The 24,203-nt window shown below is 41.1% G+C and overlaps 1 protein-coding gene across 3 annotated transcripts in view; it reads left to right on the top strand.

Annotated features, from left to right (window-relative positions):
• The window catches only part of clcn2a (chloride channel, voltage-sensitive 2a), a 91,056-nt gene that overhangs the window by 36,020 nt on the left and 30,833 nt on the right, over positions 1–24,203 (top strand). For all 3 annotated transcript variants that reach the window (XM_057857267.1, XM_057857266.1, XM_057857265.1), the window contains exons 3-8: positions 11,221–11,352; positions 14,722–14,850; positions 15,180–15,313; positions 15,585–15,665; positions 17,649–17,672; positions 23,548–23,626. In XM_057857267.1, coding sequence (XP_057713250.1) covers positions 11,221–11,352; positions 14,722–14,850; positions 15,180–15,313; positions 15,585–15,665; positions 17,649–17,672; positions 23,548–23,626 — 579 coding nt within the window. The remainder of the gene's footprint in view (positions 1–11,220; positions 11,353–14,721; positions 14,851–15,179; positions 15,314–15,584; positions 15,666–17,648; positions 17,673–23,547; positions 23,627–24,203) is intronic.

Here is a 24,203-nt window from a genome sequence, read left to right as displayed (position 1 = left end):
TGATCCATCTCATTTAAATATTTTGTGGGCCCCCCTTCGACAGCAATAACTTCAACCAGACGCTTCCTCTAGCTGCAGATCAGTCTGGCACATCCATCAGGACTAATCTTGGCCCATTCTTCTCTACAAAACTGTAGTTCAGTCAGATTCCTGGGATGTCTGGCATGAATCACTGTCTGTAGGTCATGCCACAGCATCTCAGTGGGGTTCATGTCTGGACTTTGACTTGGCCATTCCAGAATGTGTATTTTGTTCTTCTGAAACCATTCTGAAGTTGATTTACTTCTGTGTTTTGGATCATTGTCTTGTTGCAGCATCCATCCTCTTTTTAGCTTCAACTGTCTGACAAATGGCCTCAGGTTTTCATGCAAAACATCCTGATAAACATTTGAATTCATTCTTCCATTAATGATTGCAAGTTTTCCAGGACCTGAGGTAGCAAAACAGTCCCAAATCTTGATGTTCCCTCCACCATGCTTCACGGTGAGGATGAAGTGTTGATGTTGGTGAGCTGTTCCATTTTCTCCTCCACACATGACGTTGCGTGTTACTCCTAAACAATTCAACTTTGGTTTCATCAGTCCACAAAATATTTTTCCAAAACATCTGTGGTGTGTCCAAGTGCCTTTTTGCGAACTTTAAACGAGCAACAATGTTTTTTTGTTTTTTTTTAAGACAGCAGTGGCTTCTGCCGTGGAGTCCTCCCATGAACACCATTCTTGGCCATAGTTTTACATATAGTTGATGTGTGCACAGAAATATTGAACTGTGCCAGTGATTTCTGTAAGTCTTTAGCAGACACGCTAGGGTTCTTTTTACCTCTCTGAGTATTCTGCGCTGAACTCTTGGCATCATCTGTGGTGGATAGCCACTCCTTGGGAGAGAAGGAACAATGCCAAACTCTCTCCATTTGTAGACAACTTCTCTGACTGTCGATTAATGAACATCCAGACTTTTAGAGATGGTTTTGTGATTTGTGCTTTATACAAATCAACAATCCTTGATCGCAGGTCTTCAGACGAGCAAGCCATGATGTACATCAGACAATGCTTCTCAACAAGACCATTCTTACCAAGTGTGTGTTTTGAAGTGGACAGGGCAGCTTGAAACCACTCATCAGTGATCGGGCACACATCTGACCTAAATTGTTTGGTAAAAATGGGTTTCAATTGCTCTTTAGGTCTCCTTAGGCAGAGAGTTTACTTACTTATTTTCCCCTTTCTGTCATTGTTTGCATGCTAACATAATTAAAGTATGAAAACCTATAAATGTTTGTGTGGTTTTAGTTAAATCAGACACTGTTTTTTCATCCGTGGGATTTTTACCAAGAGCAGATCACATTTGATGGTGATACAATTCGGAAATGTGAGAAATTCTAAAAGGTTCACATAGTTTTTCATACCACTGTATTATACATCTTCTGAACCGCTTATCCTCATGAGGGTCGCGGGGGTGCTGGAGCCTATCCCAGCGAACAAAGGGCAGGAGGCAGCTTGCACCCTAAAGTGGTTACAATTAATATTAGGATTAATATATTTTATTCTTTAAATGAACCGTAGTTAACATAAAAAAGAACTGTTTGATGAAACTGCATGTCATCACAATAAAGATACTTTACCTTTCACTTTTCATTCATTCATTTGTTCATTTATGTTGGAAAGCTCAACTATTATTCTTTTGCCAGTGGTTGAAGGTAGTATTTTGAGAAATGCTTCAGTAGCCATGTACATTTTTGGCTTTAAAGTAGAACAGCAGTTGGACCTGAGTGGCGAGGCGAAGCGATGTGAATGTGATTGGATAGGATTGATCTGCGCAATGACCTCCAGCGAAGCAGGCTGTCTCAATGTCAAAGACAAGTGCCCACCTTCACTCCTTTGTGTGTGTCTGCTTGTCTTGGTGCGCGCATTTCCTGTGTGCTGCTCCAAGCGTGTTGTTTTCTTGTTAGGTTAGTCTCGTCGGTCAGATTATCTTAAATCTCGTTTTCTGACTAAACAAAGGACCGTACTGTAGAGAAGCATCAAACTAATAAATTGGACTTTTTAATAACTGCAATAATGATGTGTGTCTATGTTAGTGTGTTTGCCCTTGTGACCAGCAATGTGATTAAAGCTGAGATAGATGGACTGTGACACAGCTGAAAGCGGCTTCAAATTTATCCTCGCGCAATTTTTATAGGAGCCTTTAGAAAGCCTCGCAAAACGGTCAAGTGCTGATTTGTGTTCTGGCTGTCGACTTGCTTGTAGATCAAGATGCTTAAAAAAAACACTCATTCACAATCATGGATAAGATGTGCTTCAGAAAATATCCAGTTTCACTTCAATGGTATTTAAGATTAAAAATGTAATGGTTAAAAACAGTTTTTCGACTGTAGACACTGTGGCTCTATGGCGCTCTTCGGTTGTGTCTTGTTAGATAAGAGTTGAACAAATTCAACTGTGGGAGGTTTAGTGATTCCCTCTCGTATACGTACAGTATGTGTGGGCTAAACTACATTTGTGCTCTTTTGCTGATGAGTAACCAGTGCTGTAGCTGTTTTGGACCAGGGAAGCCCACGCATGAAGCAAAAGGCAGTTATTGGGTTTTATTTTTTTGTGGCACTGAGCTAAAAACAAGCCCTGGATCCTTGTGTGCGTATGCGTTCAAGCAGTGAGGCTTTCTGAGAGTGTTGTTACACGTATCGCCGTCTGCCAGGTCGAGTCCGCTCAAGTGTGAAATGCATCAACTCAAACTCTCCCAAAACTACCAAAGGACAACAGCAATGTAGTCCTGCCGAAAACAGAATTTTTATCAGACCTATGTCCACCTTGTGTTAACAAATTTGTTTTACTTTTTTAAAGGGAATGACAACACCTAGTAAGAATAACATTAGAGATGGACCCACATGGGTTTTTTAGGACCGATAGTGATACCAATTATTAGTAGTTATTATTAGTTATTATTAGTAGGGACCGATAATCATTTGCAGTAAAAGTGTAAAAATTAGGGCTGTCAAACCATTAGAATTTTTAATCGAGTTAATTACAGCTTAAAAATTAATTAATCGTAATTAATTGCAATTCAAACTATCTATAAAATATGCCATATTTTTCTGTAAATTATTGTTGGAATGGAAAGATAAGACACAAGACGGATATATACATTTAACATACGGTACATAAGTACTGTATTTGTTTATTGTACCAATAAATCAACAAGATGGCATTAACATTATTAACATTCTCTTAAAGCGATCCATGGATTGAAAGACTTGTAGTTCTTAAAAGATAAATGTTAGTACAAGTAATAGAAATTTTATATTAAAACCCCTTTTAATGTTTCCGTTTTATTAAAATTTGTAAAATTTTCAATCAAAAAAATAAACTAGTAGCTCGCCATTGTTGATGTCAATAATTACACCATGCTCACTCATGGTACTCACCCATAAAATCAGTTGGACCCAAACGCCAGCAGAGGGCGCCAAACACCAAAAAACAAGTAACAAGCGGACATTACAGTGTACTGTCATTTTAGTCTGAGCGGGGCATGTGCGTTAATTGCGTCAAATATTTTAACGTGATTAATTAGAAAAAATTAATTACCGCCTGTTAACGCGATAATTTTGACAGCCCTAGTAAAAATTGGTGTAAAAAATTTAATAATGCAAACACTGAACTTCATTGAAAGGCCTAAAGCATGTTTATTGAATTACACAAATAGAAAATAATAGCTATTAATAGGGGGTGGCGTGGATCAGTGGTAGAGTAGCATTCCCCAACCCTGAGGTTATGGGTTCAATTTTCCGCCCTGATGACCTTGTCTAAGTATCCTTGAGGAAGATACTAAACCCCACGTTGCTCCTGGTGCTGCATCACCAGTAGGTAGGTGAGGATATAGTGTGAAGCGCTTTGAGGGCCGTAATAAGGTAGAAAGGCGCAATACAAGTTTAACTCCATTTACCATTACCATTAAACCAATCAGAGGATTAGGTGAATACTAGTGCAGGAGACAGCAGACCGGCGAGAGAGCCTGGGCTAAGTAAATAACCCAGTTTTAAACAGATTTTTTTCATATCGGCCGGTCGGATTTAAAAAAAAAAAAAGGGGGGGGGGGCCGATAGCAATATACGTTAAATTTCTAAATATTGGCGCTGATAATTTTCTATTCTTTTCACCGAATACTTTTTTTACTTCTACTTGAGTACATTTTTTGGATGACAACTTTTATTTTTACTTGAGTAATACTATTTTTAAGTAACGCTACTCTTACTTGAGTAAAATTTTTGAGTACTCTACCCACCTCTGATGACGACGCACAATTCAGGAACAAGAATAAAGCAATAATCACCTAAGACAAATACATTTATTAGGGAAAGAGTCATTAAAAGCTGGCTCTCCAGGACAAACGTCCCCGGGAGTCCCACGCAGGTGCCCCCAAGTAGATCTGCCCCAATCCTTTGAGATCACGCAGTTTATATTTGTTGTAACAGGCAGCAGCCTACCGCCAGCCTCTAGATGACAACAGTGAAAAACTACCTGCTAGACTAACATCATGGCATGGGTGAGAGCTCCCTGTCCATAACCTTGAACAAAAGACGGCTTCTTGTAAGGAAAACAGTACTGGTCCCAGGTGTTCACAAAGTAGAGAAACACAATGTTATGCAACAAAACACAGTGCTATGGGACAATAAATGATTATGTGTGACAATGTGAAATGAACAGATATATGTTTATGTGAATAAAATGATATATTTATCTACAGTAATAATGGCGTAACGAGGAAGGGCAGATACAGTGTTATGAAAAAGTATCTGAACCTTTTGGAATTTGTCACATTTCTGCATAAAATCACCATCAAATGTGAGTGATCTTTGTCAAAATAACACAGATGCAAAAACAGAATCTGCTTTAACTAAAACCACCCAAACATTTATAGGTTTTCATATTTTAATGAGGATAGCATGCAAACAATGACAGACGGGAGAAAAATAAGTTAAAAAAAAAAAAAAAAGTCTGCCTAAGGAGACTTAAAGAGTAATTGAAACCAATTTTTACCAAACAATTTAAGTCAGGTGTGTGCTGATGAGTGCTTTAAAGCTGCCCTGCACACAATAAAACACACACCTGGTAAAAATTGTCTTGATGCATTGTCTGATGTGCATCATAGCTTGGTCAAAAGAGCTCTCTGAAGACCTGCAATCAAGGATTGTTAATTTGTAGAAAGCTAGGAAAGGATACAAAACCATCTCTAAAAGTCTGGATGTTCATCAATCGACAGTCAGAGAAGTTGCCTACAAATAGAGAGAGTTTGGCACTGTTGCTTCTCTCCAGCGCTGAATACTCAGAGAGGTAAAAAAGAACCCTAGAGTGTCTGCTAAAGACTTGCAGAAATCATTGGCACAGTCCAATATCGCTGTGCACACATTAACTATATGTAAAACTAAGGCCAAGAATAGTGTTCATGGGAGGACGCCAAGGAAGAAGCCACTGCTGTCTAAAAAAACATTGTTGCTCGTTTAACGTTCGCAAAAAAGGCACTTGGACGCTCCACAGAAATTTTGGCAAAATATTTTGCAGACTGATGAAACCAAAGTTGAAATGTTTAGGAGTAACACACAACAATGTCATGTGTGGAGGAAAAATGGAACAGCTCACCAACATCAACACCTCATCCCCAACGTGAATCACAATTTGGGGCTGTTTTTCTGCCTCAGGGCCTGGACAACTTGCAGTCATTATGAATGAATTCAAAAGTTTATCAGGATGTTTTGCAGGAAAACCTGAGGCCGTCTGTCAGAAAGTTGAAGCTAAAAAGAGGATACAGGTTTTTTAAATCTTTGGGATTTTGACAAAGATCAGATCACATTTGATGGTGATTTTACGCAGAAATGTGAGAAATTTCAAAAGGTTCATACCACTGTAGTTTGAGTTACTCACGTTTGATTGGCTAAAATAGTATGGGCACTGATAACATTTCGGCCCCTTGTCCGACGACCACCTCCTGGACAAAATGGCCTTTATTTCTGTTTGTTACCATAATTACATATCAGAAGAATGAAATTCTTTTTTTTTTTTTTTTAATTATTAATCAAGATTATTTGCTTTGGGATGGGCATGATAAAGGTGTTGTCTTTCCCTATAACTCATTTGCCACAACAGACCATTCATGATCATTTGGAGCCAGCCTCTAATGGTTCAAATTGTGAACGTAGTAAATGTAGTAAAACAGTGGCAAAAGAGTTAACTTTTATTTGGGGAGGGGTTGAACTGCAGAACTGGAAAATGTGTCAGTAGCGCAAGTGCACCTTTCTCAAGGGATAACCAACACAGATTCCAGGCTCTGACCGTGTCCGTAGATGAGAGACAAAAATTAGTCCGGCGTTGCTTCTTTTAGCTGACCTAGTAATAGCAGAATTCTAACCAGCTTTGTTGTGTCTGCCCTTTTTCAAATAGGGACCATGTAATTCCCTCCTATTTCCATCAAGTGCGCCTTATTAAAATGTATACGAATACTGTATATATTTGAATTGCTCACTTTTATCACAAAACGGCTTCATCACGGCTCTCGCATTCTATCAAGTTGACATGAATATGACGATGACTTTAGCACATTTCATTCCATCCTCGAGTGGGTTTACAAAAGCAAACGCCTTCTAATTAAGAGTGGATGTACAAAAGCTTCTCTGCAAACATTCCACATAATGGGGTTATTTTCTAAGCCTTGCCACTGATTGCCTTTTGGACTTGGAGGTGTTTTCTTTCTTGCTGCTACAAATGATTATTCTCTCCATTCCCATGGAAATGCCATTCAGAGAGAAAAATTAGTGCCCAGCTACATTTCTAGATGGAAGAAAATGACTACAATACAGTTGATTGCAGGTGATACATTGAGTATAACACTGAATGATCACTGCCAGACCTCCTAGTTAAAATGGATTGGACGTCCGTCGAATTCGAATTGCAGCAGCAAATGAGTTTAAGCGTCATCACAAAGTCCAAACAGTAGTCAGAAGCAGTTTGGAGATGCCAAATAGAATGTTATTAATAAATACAAAAAAACATTTGACATACAGTGGTACCTCTACATACGATCGCTTCGACACACGAACTTTTCGACATCCGACGTAAAATTTGACTCGCCATTTGTTTCTACATCCGACGACATGCTCGAAATACGACGACAATGGCAGCACCGCAGACGAATGCACGGCGGATTTTCTTGTGTGACAAATCAACACTGGTTTCAGAAAAGGTTGGTACAGGTGGTGAAACAAGGAAAAAGTTTACGCTTACCTTCTAAATGAAGATGCAAATGACAGAAAAATATGAGCGTAGGGTGGGCATCCGTGAAATGGCTCAAAAATACATCTCCACGGTCCTCCTCTGACCATCGTTCGCCAGTCTTTATAAGTTAAGCTGACAATTCCTTTTGTGGTAACATCTCCAGAGAAATCGCCAACTTCGCCACGTTTTTATCATTTATTTCACAACTTATTCAAAACAAAAACACCTTCTGTCTGCCACAATTGAGGCGTTCTCAAGAAAACATTCAAAGTGAAAGTGAAACTCAAGCTCACCGGTCTGTCTCTGGCACGTGAGCCCCGCGGTGCGTTCAGGGTCAGCAAAAAACGTCCGCCACATTAGAACCCGATTCGTTACATTAATACAGGAATTATTATTATTATAATTATTATTATTATTTTTCCGATTTTGATTTATAATTTATTTGTTTTGCTATGTGTAATTGCCATTTGTAATAGTACCAGCAGTATTTTTTAAGGATTTAGTGAAGGTTTTTGGGCTGTGGAACGAATTAATGGAATTATAATGTATTCCTATGGGAAAATCCTGCTCGACATACGACCATTTCGACTTACAAACAAGGTCCAGGAACGGAGTAACTTCGTATGTAGAGGTACCACTTGTACCTCCAAAAGTCTGATTGTTTTTTTTTTAATAGAAAACCTGACTGAAGTCGAAAAAGAAATCTGACTCTGTTTTGTAACATAAGCCTGGTGGATGTTAGTAAATTATGTACCGGTAACTAGGGTTGTTCCGATCATGTTTTTTTGCTCCTGATCCGATCCCGATCGTTTTAGTTTGAGTATCTGCCGATCCCGATATTTCCCCATCCGATTGCTTTTCTTTTTGCTCCCGATTCAATTCCAATCATTCCCGATATTTTTTCCCGATCATATACATTTAGGCAATGCATTAAGAAAAAAATGAATAAAACTCGGACAAATATATACATTCAACATACAGTACATAAGTAATGTATTTGTTTATTATGACAATAAATCCTCAAGATGGCATTTACATTATTAACATTCTTTCTGTGAGAGGGATCCACGGATAGAAAGACTTGTAATTCTTAAAGGATAAATGTGACTTTGTATACTTTAACTAAATATTGCCATCTAGTGTATTTGTTGAGCTTTCAGTAAATGATACTGTAGCCATTTAACTGTTCTGCCCAAATGCATGATGGGAAGAGCAACCATGACTGAGCGTAGTGGTAACAATTGATATATCTTCTATGCGTTGGGAAATGGTGCAGCGCATGCGTTAACTTAATGCGATAATTCTTTTTTTTAATTAATTACCACCGTTAATGAGATAAATTTGATAACTCTACCTTAAGCCTAAACTAAAGACTCTGGATGAGTGTAACATATTATGTGTTTACGTTAAATACAATTAGAAAATCATTTAATTAAAAAATATATATATTAAAAAAAAGGCATGTCCGATATTTTTTGCCGATTCCGATACTTTGAAAATGACGTGATCGGACCCGATCGACCGGTAACTAGTGTCCATAATCCGATCAAGTGATTGGAAATCGCGCCAGAAGTTTTTAATTTTTTATTTATTTATTTTTAAATATTAACTCATTGGCTGCCATTGACGGTGATAGACATCCAATCCATTTTGACTGTGAGTCATTCAAATTGGACTGGATGTCTATCGCCGCAAATGGCAGTGAAACGTAACCACGCAATGCCAGCCTTCCCAGTTGTAATGGGTTTTAACATCTTTAACTGTTGATGGTGGTCAATGAGTTAAGAGCTACAAGTAAAAAATGATCGAGTTATGAGGATTGGGGATGTGCCCAGTGCGATCAATTCCTTTTTAGATTTAAAAAAAAGAAAAAAGACGGGTACAAAGCAACAAAATAATCAAGATGCACAAGATCATTGTCATAAAAAATGTTTCCTTATAAATTGATTGATAAATTGCCGAGATATCGCAGCGGTAATCGGTCTCGGCTGATCCTCAAAATCAGGTGACTCGGACTCCAAACTCTGTTGTAAAAATATGTAAACGGGACAACTCTAACGGTAACCCTATTTTTATACATTGCCTTGCAAAAGTATTCCGCCCCCTTGAACCTTGCAACCTTTCGCCACATTTCAGGCTTCAAACATAAAGATATAAAATTTTAATTTTTTGTCAAGAATCAGCAACAAGTGGGACACAATCGTGAAGTGGAACAAAATTTATTGGATAATTTAAACTTTTTTAACAAATAAAAAACTGAAAAGTGGGGCGTGCAATATTATTCGGCCCCCTTGCGTTAATATTTTGTAGCGCCACCTTTTGCTCCAATTACAGCTGCAAGTCGCTTGGGGTATGTTTCTATCAGTTTTGCACATCGAGAGACTGACATTCTTGCCCATTCTTCCTTGCAAAACAGCTCGAGCTCAGTGAGGTTGGATGGAGAGTGTTTGTGAACAGCAGTCTTCAGCTCTTTCCACAGATTCTCGATTGGATTCAGGTCTGGACTTTGACTTGGCCATTCTAAGACCTGGATATGTTTATTTTTGAACCATTCCATTGTAGATTTGGCTTTATGTTTTGGATCATTGTCCTGTTGGAAGATAAATCTCCGTCCCAGTCTCAGGTCTTGTGCAGATACCAACAGGTTTTCTTCCAGAATGTTCCGGTATTTGGCTGCATCCATCTTCCCGTCAATTTTAACCATCTTCCCTGTCCCTGCTGAAGAAAAGCAGGCCCAAACCATGATACTGCCACCACCATGTTTGACAGTGGGGATGGTGTGTTCAGGGTGATGAGCTGTGTTGCTTTTACGCCAAACATATCGTTTTGCATTGTGGCCAAAAAGTTCAATTTTGGTTTCATCTGACCAGAGCACCTTCTTCCACATGTTTGGTGTGTCTCCCAGGTGGCTTGTGGCAAACTTTAAACAAGACTTTTTATGGATATCTTTGAGAAATGGCTTTCTTCTTGCCACTCTTCCATAAAGGCCAGATTTGTGCAGTGTACGACTGATTGTTGTCCTATGGACAGACTCTCCCACCTCAGTTGTAGATCTCTGCAGTTCATCCAGAGTGATCATGGGCCTCTTGGCTGCATCTCTGATCAGTTTTCTCCTTGTTTGAGAAGAAAGTTTGGAAGGACGGCCGGGTCTTGGTAGATTTGCAGTGGTCTGATGCTCCTTCCATTTCAATATGATGGCTTGCACAGTGCTCCTTGAGATGTTTAAAGCTTGGGAAATCTTTTTGTATCCAAATCCGGCTTTAAACTTCTCCACAACAGTATCTCGGACCTGCCTGGTGTCTTCCTTGGTTTTCATAATGCTCTCTGCACTTTAAACAGAACCCTGAGACTATCACAGAGCAGGTGCATTTATACGGAGACTTGATTACACACAGGTGGATTGTATTTATCATCATCGGTCATTTAGGACAACATTGGATCATTCAGAGATCCTCACTGAACTTCTGGAGTGAGTTTGCTGCACTGAAAGTAAAGGGGCCGAATAATATTGCACGCCCCACTTTTCAGTTTTTTATTTGTTAAAAAAGTTTCAATTATCCAATAAATGTTGTTCCACTTCACGATTGTGTCCCACTTGTTGTTGATTCTTGACAAAAAAAATTAAATTTCATATCTTTATGTTTGAAGCCTGAAATGTGGCAAAAGGTTGCAAGATTCAAGGGGGCCGAATACTTTTGCAAGGCACTGTATAGTCTCAGCATTGACAGCAGACCTCATTGTTGGCTTTTTCCTGACTGGCTTTATGAAAATGTTAACTAATTCACACTTTCAATGCTCCACATGTTTACCCCCTGCAACATGCCTCAACATGTAAAATATAATATAAAATATATTTTTTGTCTTCTCACATTGTTTATGCATTAGGCTGTTTCTTTGACACTCATTCATATCCTTATGTATTCCATTTTCTTTTCCCTTGGGCCACAACTCCACCTTCAAGCGTGTGCATCTAGCTGCCAAAAGTTCTTGATCTCGCGGGTGGGTGAGGACTGGATCTTTCTCATCCTGCTGGGGCTGCTCATGGCGTTGGTTAGCTGGGTTATGGACTACGCCATCGCCTTTTGCCAAGAAGGTAGGAAAGAGGAACAGAACAGATCAAAAAGTCTTCTAAAGCTTAATGGTTATTCCAGAATTGGAGTTCATGGCAAGGTCCCACTTTACAAAATGTTAAATAATCCATTATACATACAGTGCTGGCCAAAAGTATTGGCACGCCTGCAATTCTGTCAGACAATGTTCAATTTCTCCCCCCAAAAATGATTGCAATTACAAATACTTTGGTAGTAATATCTTCATTTATTGTGCTTGCAATGAAAAAACACAAAAGAGAATGGAAAAATAATTAAATCATTATCATTTTACTCAAGAGTCCAAAAATGGGACAGACAAAAGTACCCTCCGCCTAATACTTGGTAGCACAATCTTTAGACAAAATACCTACAAACAACCGCTTCTGGTATCCATCAATGAGTTTCTTACAATGCTCTGCTGGAATTTTAGACCATTCTTTTTTGGCCAACTGCTCCAGGTCTCTGAGATTTGAAGGGTGCCCTCTCCAAACTGCCATTTTCAGATCTCTCCACAGGTGTTCTATGGGATTCAGGTCTGGACTCATTGCTGGCATTTTAGAGGTCTCTAGTGCTTTCTCTCAAAAAACATTTTCTAGTGCTTTTTGGAGTGTGTTTTGGGTCCCATGACCTCTGAGGGAGACCCACCTTTCTCCCAATGGGCCCTACTTTATGCTGCAAAATTTGTTCGTAGTCTTCAGACTTTATAATGCCATGCACACGGTCAAGCAGTCCAGTGCCAGAGGCAGTAAAGCAACCCCTAAAACATCAGGGAACCTCCGCCATGTTTGACTGTGGGGACCGTGTTCTTTTCCTTGAAGGCCTCGTTTTTTTTCCCTGTAAACTCTATGTTGATGCCTTTTCCCAAAAAGCTCTACTTTCGTCTCATCTGACCAGACAACATTCTTCCAAAACGTTTTTGGCTTTCTCAGTTAAGTTTTGGCAAACTCCAGCCTGGCTTTTTTTAATGTCTCTGGGTCAGAAGTGTGGTCTTCCTGGGAGTCCCTTTTTCATTCAGACGCCGACGGATTGTGCGGGTTGACACTGTTGTACTGTCGGACTGCTTGAAATTGTTTGGATGTTAGTCGAAGTTCTTTATCCACAATACACACAATCTTTCATTGAAATCTCTCGTCAATTTTTCTTTTCCATCCACATCTAGGGAGGTTAATCACAGTGCCATGGGCTTTACACTTATTGATGACACTGCGCACGGTAGACACAGAAACATTCAGGTCTTAGGAGATGGACTTGTAGCCTTGAGATTGCCCATACTTCCTCACAACTTTGCTTCTCAAGTCCTCAGACAGTTCTTTGGTCTTCTTTCTTTTCTCCATGCTCGATATGCTACACACAAGGACACAGGACAGAGGTTGAATCAACTTTAATCCATTTTAACTAGCTGCACGTGTGATTTAGTTATTGCCACCACCTGTTATGTGCCACAGGTATGCAACAGGTGCTGTTAAGTAGATAAATTTGAGAAGCATCACATGATTTTTCAAAGGGTGCCAATACTTTAGTCTGGCCCGTTTTTGGAGTTTTGTGTAAAGTGATAATGTGTGTTTTTTCATTGCAAGCAAAAGAAAGGAAGATATTACTACCCAAGCATTTTTAATTGCAATCATTTTCTGGGAGAAATTGAGCATTATCCGACAGATTTGCAGGGGTGCCAATACTTTTGGCCACTACTGTAATACTTAACCATGCAGTTTACAAATTGCTCAGAATCACTTTTAACATGTGGCGTTTTTTTGCTGGGTACACAACACATCCGGCTGCCTCGAACGTCGCCACAAACAAACACACACACGCACGCACGCACGCACACACCCACGCACACACACACACACGCACACACACACACATTCTTCCAGCGTGCGCTTCCTAATCCCCCCCGCCCGCGCAATGCGCACACAGAGCCTGTTTGTTCCAAGGCGCATTTCATTGAGTCTACTCAAATCCTCTCACTTACACCCAATGAGTTGCCACAACTGTTTAACAAGTTAAACTATGATTGACGCATGCGGCGCTTTTGAAGCCCGTGACTCTGGCAAGATGAAACACAAACATCTGTCGACATCGTCAACTTTAATAAGCAACTCCAGTGCATGTGCACTTCCTGCCTGGGGAACAAAGAGCAGGGTGAGGGAGGAAGCGAGAGTGAGATTAAGCGATCGGCTCAGGACAGTTTATCTGTATTTTTTTGAACTGAAATAAAAATCCATGATGGACTGAGGGCGGGAAGTTTGAAGCGCGAAGTAGGGAGGGATTACTTTAAATAAAAGTAACTAAGAGTTTGTTTGAAAATATTTTTTTAAATACCAACTTGAATCTCAAAGTTGCCACTTAAAAACACATTTTAATGTAATTTTGGGGCTCTTATTCATTGTCTCTTGTAACTGAGAAAAAAATGCGTTTAATATATATATACGATTTGAAGTACGAATTATGTTATTTGCGGAATGTGTGACCCACAACATGTACGTAGCTCTGTTGCTATAACCTTTTTAGCATCATAGAAAAAGAAAGCAGTAACTCACGATACACTATACATGACATGATCAATTTTTCATATTTTAAAGAAATAGTCTTGATTGAACATCTCACTCCATCCTCAACCCTGTTATACATGTGATCAGATTTGTCCTCTCCATCGTCAGTAAAAGATAGATAAACAGGTAGCTTTTACTCCTGATAAAATAGATTAATACGGATTTGCAACCCCGTTACTGTGACAATGCCAGATATTGTGAATTTCAAATAAATCATGTATTAGAGATTTTACAATTTATCTGCAAATTGCGCTTAATAGCTATAATTGTTAAACATCCATCCATCCATCCATTTTCCATGCCGCTTATTCCTCACGAGGGTCGCGGAGGTGCTGGAGCCTATCCCAGCTAACTTCGGGCAGTAGGCAGGGGACACCCTGAATTGGTTGCCAGCCAATCGCAGGGCACAAGGAGACACACAACCATTCACGCACACACTCACACCTACGGGCAATTTAGAGTGTTCAATCAGCCTACCATGCATGTTTTTGGGATGTGGGAGGAAACCGGAGTTCCCGGAGGAAACCCACGCAGGCACGGGGAGAACATGCAAACTCCACACAGGAAGGCCGAAGCCTGGGATTGAACCCTTGATCTCAGAACTGTGAGGCAGACGTGCTAACCACTCAGCCACCGTGCCGCCTATAATTGTTAAACATGTAACAGAATATCAGTGATGTGAAGGCTTATTTTTTAAGAATTTTGAAACCATAATATCCTCCAATTCTGGAACGACCCTTTTACTGAGTTTCCATCAGGGAGGTCAAACTTTCATCTCTTCTACATGTACAATACTACATGCGTTGCGTTTGTGTGCAGCACAGAAGTGGATGTACGGCGGCCTGGACAGCAATCTGCTCCTGCAGTACATCGCCTGGGTCAGCTACCCCGTGGTGCTGATCACGTTCTCTGCTGGATTCACCCAGATCTTGGCTCCTCAGGCCGTGGGTGAGGCGCACTTCTCCAGACTTAATTTGCCGACATATGTTCGGTATCGTCCGACAGGGCTGTTGCTACTCTGTGTTTGCATAATGTAATTGCCCCTGTAAGCCGCCATAAGGCCTCCAAGGACGTGGACGTGCATCCCTTTCACACTCACGTCGGCAGGAAATCCATAAAATATCTCTGTGATTAGATAGGCGTACAGAAGATTATGAATATCAATCAGTGCACCCCTGCCTTTTTTCCCCTCGTTTATTCCTGTGTAATTGCTTTCTTTCAACTCCTCTTTTCCCTACGCTCCATCACGACAACACCTGGCATTTGTCGTCACTCAGGCTCAGGCATTCCGGAGATGAAGACCATCCTAAGGGGGGTGGTCCTGAAGGAGTACTTGACCTTTAAGACGTTTGTAGCCAAGGTCATCGGTCTCACCTGTGCTCTGGGCAGCGGCATGCCTCTGGGGAAGGAGGTAGCGGATATATTGCGTTTGATGCATGACAGCTTCCCCATCGGGTTGGAAGAGGGCTCTGAAAGGCTGCTTCATCAAAATTTATTTGCGATTTGAAGGCTGGTCAAAGCACTGCTATTGTCAAAATACTAAGCAAAGTATCTCAAGTCATTTCTTGTTCATCCATTACTGTCCACCTTATGGGTTAGCTGTCGTGCAAGATGTTGGATTTCTATGTTCAAACAGGTTAATGGTCCACTAACATCCTGTTCTTCTCCATCTTGCTCCTCAGGGGCCTTTTGTACATGTTGCCAGCTTGTGCGCCGCACTTCTCAGCAAACTTATGGCTGCTGTTTTTGGAGGAATCTACATGGTGAGAATGGACTATCTGTATTATTACTCCTCAACAGTGATGAATTATTCATTCTAGTCAAAAAACAACAACAACGGCAAAGGTAACAGAGTGTAAAGGTTCATCCATGGGGCGTGTTTGAGAATGCTTCACTGAATTGCAATTTTAAAATCAACTTTACTAATGCACACCCGCCATCAGATGGCAGTGATGCACCATTTTAAGATTTGCATTTTTAAGATTAACCGTAGACTTCACTATCAGTTGACGAGACAGCTCCTACAGACAATGCGCCACCGCTTCCCGTTGGGGGCTGTGCCAGGCAGAGCGTAGTGGTGCTTTCACTGCAATAAACCTAAACACATGCAGTGTTCTAACACTGGATTTAGGTGGAAACAGGACAAAAGTGTTAGTGCATACAAGCAGGCAGGACTGTCTCAAGAGTGATTTGGTTGAGGATTCAAGGTAATTATTATATAAAATAGCACCATGCCTGCACTTTGAAACGCTGGGAAAAAAGGAAATGAATGGGAAAAATTAACATTAATTTAGCTCAATTTCTCCCAGAAAATGATTGCATTGAAGCATTTGTAATTGCAATCATTTTCGGGGAGAAATTGAGCATTATCTGACAGAATTGCAGGGGTGCCATTACTTTTGGCCAGCACTGTAAATATTTACCAAGAGTCAAGACTGTTTTATGTTCATATCTATCAAAGTTCCAGGATTTAAGGATTTACTTAAAAGAACTTTCAACTTAAAAAGCTCTTTTTTTTTTGTGGTGGCTTCCACGTTGGATTTTGTATCCATACACATTAGCGTAACTTTACATTCAAATAATCAGGTAATTTTCAGCCAACTGTCCGTTTTTTTGGTATAAAAAATAGTAATTTAGACATTTCTTCATCCATACAAAAAAAAATCAGCTTTTATATGTTTTATTTTATGTAACATTTCAATCTAAAAACAACGAGGGCCAGTTAGCAGGCAACACGTGCTGAGGCAATAGTGACATCGGAATTCAACCTAAATTTGTTGTGACTGAATATAGATGAATGCAAAATTTGCTTTTGTTGAGTAAAATTAAGATGATTCTGCATGCGTTCCTCAAGTATTAAGTTTCTGATGTGAAACTTGAGTGATTTATTAGCTGTTGAACCTAATGTCAAATTTGCACTAAATTAAAAAAATGGAAGTCGTTATTTCGGGCAAAAACTTATATTATACTGTATGTTAAATATTGCTATTGATTCTGAAAATATAGGTGAATACCTCTGTATTTGGTGATTTTTTTTTGTGCATTTAGCATAAAATCTGAGAATTTTATAGCCATTTTAAGTTTTGTTATATTTATATATAAAAAATAATTAATTGGGGTTTTATTAGGGAACAGCTTTGAATTTTTTTGGTGCCGCTGCTCATGGAGACTCATATACGCCTAATGGAGGTGCCTATTTTGGATTCAGGTCACTCACGGCTTTGGTTTTGAAAATATTTGAAATTTAAGTTTTTGAAAATAGGCCCCATACAGACTGGCCCGTGCCCCGTTTCCCGTCAACTGATAGTGAACCTGTGCTTTTTTTTTTTTTTTTTTTTTTTTTTTTAATCAAGCGATAAAATCAAGATGGTGTCACTTAAACAGAGTAAATGTACCCTTTTTCTACTCCAAAATTCTTGCCTTTGGTCCTGGACTGAGGTAAAGTCGGAGCTTGATGTTGGCTCTCTGCACCTTCTAACATCCACAGCTCGGACTTCACACGCCGGAAGAAGACGGATGCCGGTGACGTGGAGGGAAAGACGCTGCTCTCAGTTAGACTCGAATAGTGTGAGGAGGTCGACCTCCCATTAAAGTGTAATCAGTCCGGGAAGAGGTTCATTCGGTCTTCCACGCGACAAAGACTGAGATTTCATTTGTTGCTCGTGTAAGGGAGAAAAGGTAACTTGTGTGCACCTTCACTACTCACACATCTCTTTTTTTTCCCCCCACCACTATTATTGCTAAAGGAAGAGCCCTTTGAGGGAAGCAAGGTATGATTTATGGCCACTTCCATCAACATTAGTCATGGAAAGCCATTTGAGCATTTATTCTATATCCTTGACATCCAGCATTCGTTACCATTGACGGCGATAGGCGTATGATCCAATTGGAGTGGGAAAGCAGGTGGTGAATCATCACTGCCAACCCTCGCAGTGCAAATGGATTGGACAACTATAGCCATCAATGTCGTTGAAACATCTTCGTTCACTGCCAGCCATCCCAATTCAAATGGACCGAAAGCCAATTGCCATCAGTGACAGCAGTTAATGTTTACAATACAGATATTAATTACAGGCAGGATACAGTGGTACCTGGACATACAAATATAATTTGTTCCAGGACCTGGTTTGTTTATCAAAATGGTCGTATGTCGAGACGGATTTCACACAGGAATACCGTAATTTTCAGACTATAGTCCTTATAGTCCAGTGCGGCTTATTTGTTGATTTATTTGGGTTAATAGGTAACACTTTACTTGACGACAGCATCATAAGACTGTTATAAGACCAAATGAACCACCACGAACCAATTGGCTGCAAAGCTTCATTGCTTCAAGAAGCTTGATTTGGCCATCACTGCTCCCTTGTTGGAGACATCATGCTGTCATTCAACATGCCTCCTAGCATGCATTGCAGCACTACAGATGTAAATAATAATCAAAATTCATGTTCTGTTCGAATTATTTCTTCGGTTACTGTTCTAGTTATTTCATTAATTGTGTCTATGGTGTCTGGTAACACTTTATTTGACATAATTATGACATGACACTGCCACGAGTATTAATGAATGCTTATGACTAGGGCTGTCAAAATTATTGCGTTAACGGGCGGTAATTAATTTTTTGAATTAATCACGTTAAAATATTGACGCATTTAACGCACATGCCCCGCTCAAACAGATTAAAATGACAGCACAGCGTCATGTGCACTTGTTACTTGTGTTTTTTTGTTTTGTCGTTACTTGTGTTTTTTTGTTTTGTCGCCCACTGCTGGCGCTTGGGTGTGACTGATTTTATGGGTTTCAGCACCATTGTGTAATTATTGACATCAACAATGGTGAGCGACTAGTTTATTTTTTGATTGAAAGTTTTAGAAATTTTATTAAAACGAAAACATTAAGAGGGTTTTAATATAAAATTTCTATAACTTGTACTAACATTTATCTTTTAAGAACTACAAGTCTTTCTGTCCATGGATCGCTTTAACAGAAGTTTAATAATGTTATTGCCATCTTGTTGATTTATTGTTATAATAAAGAAATACAGTACTTATGTACAGTAGGTTGATTGTATATATCCGCCTTGTGTCTTATCTTTCCATTCCAACAATAATTTACAGAAAAAATTGCATATTTTATAGATGGTTTGAATTGCGATGAATTACGATTAATTCATTTTTAAGCTGTAATTAACTCGATTAAAAAATTTAATCATTTGACAGCCCTACTTATGACAGATGTTATTTATTGTCATCCGGCAAATGATCTCACTTTTGAATGGATGTAAAAGATCCGAGCTGGACATAATTGGAGTTGGTGACATAATTTGCCAGAGGATACTTAACATCTGTCATACATCTGTCATAAGCATTCATTAATAGCCAAGCTTTATGGTGGTTCATTTGGTCTTATGGTAAATGGTGTTACACAGTCTTATGATGCTGCTGTCAAATAAAGTGTTACCGGTTTAAATCTTTTGGTGTAAATATCCCATTAATACAGTGAGGACAGCTGCGGCTTATAGTCAAGTGCGGTGTAACTATGAACAAATGCAGTTTTGGTGTCAAATTTGGTGGGTGGCAGCTTATAGTCAGGTGCGTCTTATACTCCGAAAATTAGTACATTCTAATTTGATTAATTCATTCCACAGCCCAAAAACCTATGATCATAAATCCTTAATAAATACTGCAGGCACAATTACAAATGACAATTACACATTGAAAGATAAGTAGGAGTGGATAGGAAATTTAAAAAGTGCTTTTATTGTCACCTCAACCTTTAGAGGCTGGCTCGCTGACATAATATTGCTTCAGTGACCAAATCGCCAGCAATCTCTTTATCTTTAATCAATATCAGCAGAAAGCATTCCATCTCCTCCGAAATAGCGCTACGACATTTAGAGAGGATAATCGTCTCCTTAGATGCTTTGACCATTTTGATGACTTCCATCTGTTTGAAGACCAGCGAGTTCTTAGAGATATTCCGGCCGTATTGTCTAGCCAATTCACTCACACACACGTCATATTTTTCTATGATTTTTCTTAATTTCACTGGTAAGCGTCACCTTCCTTTTTTCACCACGACTATCACCTCCACTAACCTTATTGGGATTCATAATGATTTCTCTCATAAGAAAATCCGATGTGCTAACTTCTTGTGGGAAAACAAAGAAATTGCGACACTGCCATAAATTGTCCAAGCTTGAGCATTTAAAATGACAAGTCCAATTTTACGTCGTATTTTGAAAAAAACGCATGTCGATGCGTTCATATGTCAAGATACCACTGTATTGACTGTTTTATAAGACTTTGGATATTTAACTTTAAAAGCGGCAGAAATCTGGAAAAACACAAACCAGCCGAAGTCTGTGAAGGATTTCGCAAGGCTGCTCAAACGTCTTCCCACTCATCACGTTCATTCTGTGGGCATGATAGCTGGACGCTTTGCATTTGTCTGCTCTGTCATCACACATCGGTCTGTGTAAAAATGTCCACCATTTCAATACAAAAACTTAAAAAATTTCTTGGACAGCCTATATTTGCTTGAATGTCAAGTGTCTGTGTATGCTCAAGATGATCGTTCGTTTGCAACAGTGAAGACATGCAATTTTGGGGGTACAAGGACATATGGGGTAGGGTGGCCCTTATTTTCGAAAGTTTGAAAATTCAGTCTCCAAACCCGGATTCTTGTTCCACTCCATGAGAAAACCACGCGAGTAATTTTTTTTAAAAAATCGAATAATATTTACCCGGTGCTCAACGACCTTAAAGTTTTACTATATAAGATCATTTTCACGTTCAACGATACAGGGGCTTTGTCGGTGACAAATGCCGCGGCTCTGTTCTCAGATGCTCTCGTTGGTGGACTATGGACCAAGGACTGTGTGTGGCAACTCTCGTCTAGTGCTCCTTTTCCTCTGTCTAGGATTTGTCTAGTGCTTGGCAGTACTTTTTCAACGTGTTTGCATGTTTCTGGAGTGCGTTCTGATTGGAGGCGTCGACGTCCGCGGCAAGAGTCCAGTTGGAGGATTCGTCCTCAACCTCCTCTAGCACCAGCGCCGAAGGAAGCCCCACACGTGGTATCTCCCCAGTCCCACCCAAACGGCCTCGAGCGAACCTCAACATCGTCACCCCGGACGTGGCGGCCTCTTTGGATCGCGTCAAGGTGAGCGACCGTGGCGCAGTATTCGTCCTCACCGAGACAGCCCGTGCCCTGGGGCACGACACAGTTGAGTACAACATCAACAGGACATCGATCCAAAGCCAGCGCCGTCGTCACCGCGAGCAACTGGCCTCCGCCCTCAAGGAAAAGCTGCGAGTAGAAGGCCCCTTGGTAGTCCACTGGGACGGGAAGCTGATGCTGGATCTCACCAGCAACGCCCACGTCGACCGCCTGCCCATCTTCGTGTCTGGGGGAGGGGAGGTTCAGCTGCTGCAGGTGGCGAAGCTTCCCAGTGGAAGAGGGGCGAATGCAGCGAAGGCCGTCGTGGAGGCGTTGGAGAAGTGGAGCGTCGCTGACCGGGTCGTGGGGATGTCCTTTGACACCACCGCCGCCAACACGGGTCGCCACACCAGGGCGTGTACCCTGATTGAGCGGCAGCTGAAGAGCGACCTCCTCTACCTCGCCTGCCGGCATCACATTCTCGAGCTCGTGATCGAGGCGGTCTTCACGTCGGTGATGGGGCCAACTACAGGGCCTGCTGTCCTGCTGTTCAAGCGTTTCCAGGAGAGGTGGCCCTTCATCAACCAAGGCGAGTTCCAGCCGATCGAGGATGGAGCAGGAGAGGTCGACATCGAGTGGTTCCTTCAGGCCCTGAAAGAGCGGACAGACCTTCGGGACGACTACCGGGAACTTCTGGAACTAACCGTCATCTTTCTGGGCGGCGTACCTCCCCGCGGAATCCGCTTCCGTGCCCCTGGCCCCATGCACCACGCTCGGTGGATGAGCAAAGTGCTGTACTCGCTCAAGGTGTGGCTGTTCAGGGGACAGTTCAAACTGACGCCGAAGGAGGAGCGCGGACTGTTGAGGGTGACCATGTTCTCCGCCCGCCTCTACAGCAAAGCCTGGACGCAAGCCCCACTTGCTGTCGCGGCTCCGCTCAACGATCTTCAGCTGCTTCAGGCACTGGACGGGTACGAGGACGCGGAGGTCTCCAAGGCCGCGACAAACAAGCTCCTCGGCCACCTCTGGTACCTCTCGGAAGAGCTGGTAGCCCTGGCGTTCTTCGACGACCGGTTTTCATCAGAAACAAAGAAGAAGATGGTAGCGTCGATTGAGGAGAAGGATGGCAACGACACAGCCCAGAAGCGAGTGACCATTCCCGCTTCAGCGATCAGCGGCTGCAGCCTTGAGGACTTTGTGACCTCCAATACGTCCTCGTTCTTCGACAAGATGTCCATCGACAAGGGATTCCTGGCGTTGGAACCGGCAGACTGGAAGAAGGATGAGGCGTACGGCAAGGCGTGCAAAGCGCTGGGGAAGCTGTCGGTCACCAATGACCACGCGGAACGAGGCGTCGCCCTGATTCAGGAATATAACCGGCTCCTGACGAAGGACGAAGAACAACTGCAGTTCCTCGTCCAGGTCGTCGCGGACCATCGGCGCCAGTTCCCGGACACCAGGAAGAGAACGCTTGCACGGACCGGGCGACAATGAGTGGCTAGCAGCCACATAACCCCCGCCAGGAGAGGAAAGCGGCTAATACTCCCACGAGAGCAACGTGGGAGGGGGACCTGGAGTGCTTGTGACTAGCGTTCGCTGAGTAAAATTTCAGAGTCGTTGAGCACCGGTTAAATATATTCCGATTTCAATGAAACTTTGCACAGCACGTTTCTGGGTCAAAAGGAACAAGAATCCGGGTTTGGAGCATAGACATTATTCGTTTGAAATTTCACCCCCCTACAGAGGGCCACCCTAATATGGGGGGACCTGAAAATCTGGCTGCATGCTGTGAAAAAAATAAAATATTTCTAGAAGATGATACATTTTCAATATATTTCAAACAATGCATCAAAGTAATGTGCTCAAACATTTTGACGTTATTTATTCTTAATGTCAGAACGTCGAATGTTGTGAAACATTACAAATGGTGTTTTTAAATATTCTTATTGAATAAAATGGCAAAAACATCTTTATTGTGAGACAAGGCAGAATTGCAAGTCGTTTTTAAACATTTACTCAAAACAGATAATACAAACAAGAACTATTGTCGTTTCTGCCTTTGCATGTTACTGTGACCTGAATGACTGACAGTCTACACCAGAGGTGTCCAAACTTTTTGCAAAGGGGGCCAGATTTGGTGTGGTAAAAATGTGGGGGGCCGACCTTGGCTGACGTTCTTTTTGTAGAACAATATATTTAAGCAAATTTTAGGAAGCCATTCCTTGTGTCACATTTGCTTTATTATTTTTTTAAATTAATAATTTCAACAATCTCGCAACTAGCCTTTGTGGCGTTCTCCTTCGACTCTCGGACTTTGGACATGTCTGGTCTACACAGACAGAAATATTTTTTTCCCTTTTCAATTCTTTAATAGACTACAACAACTTACAACATGATTATAGTTAGGGCGCCTGATTCCACTGTAAATGTTGTCCCCTCTGTACTGTTTTTTTTTTTTTTGTTTCATATATGACGCCGATTGAACAGAACGAGTTGCGAAACACCGAAATGCTGTCAGCTGCTTGTGCAGTGGGTGTGGGATGCTGCTTTGCTGCACCCATTGGAGGTAAGGGGACATTTGGAAAAAGCTGTTTAAACACACAGTGGTATGAAAAAGTATTTGAAAACACATTTCTGCATAAAATCCCCATCAGATTGATCTAAGCTTTGTCAATAAACAGTGTCTGCTTTAACTAAAAGCACCCAAACATTTATAGGTTTTCATATTTTAATGAGGATAGTCTGCAAACAATGACAGAAGGGGGGGGGGATAAGTGAGTGAACCATCACATTTAATATTTTGTGGCCCCCACTTTGGCAGCAATAACTTCAACCAGACGCTTCATGTAGCTGCATATCAGTCTTGCACATCGATCAGGACTAATCTTGGCCCATTCTTCTCTAGAAAACTGCTGTAGTTCAATCAGATTCCTGGGATGTCTGGCATGAATCGCTGTCTTTAGATCATGCCACAGCATCTCAATGGGGTTCAAGTCTGGACTTTGACTTGGCCACTCCATAATGTGTTTTTGTTCTTCTGAAACCACTCTGACATTGAATTACTTCAGTGTTTTGGATCATGGTCTTGTTGCAGCATCCATCCTCTCTTTAGCTTCAACTGTCTGACAGACGGCCTCAGGTTC

Source organism: Corythoichthys intestinalis, chromosome 14, assembly GCF_030265065.1.
Source record: "Corythoichthys intestinalis isolate RoL2023-P3 chromosome 14, ASM3026506v1, whole genome shotgun sequence".
NCBI lineage: Eukaryota > Metazoa > Chordata > Actinopteri > Syngnathiformes > Syngnathidae > Corythoichthys > Corythoichthys intestinalis.
The sequence above is the reverse complement of the archived record's forward strand: the minus strand, read 5'-3'. Positions and strand labels throughout refer to the sequence as shown.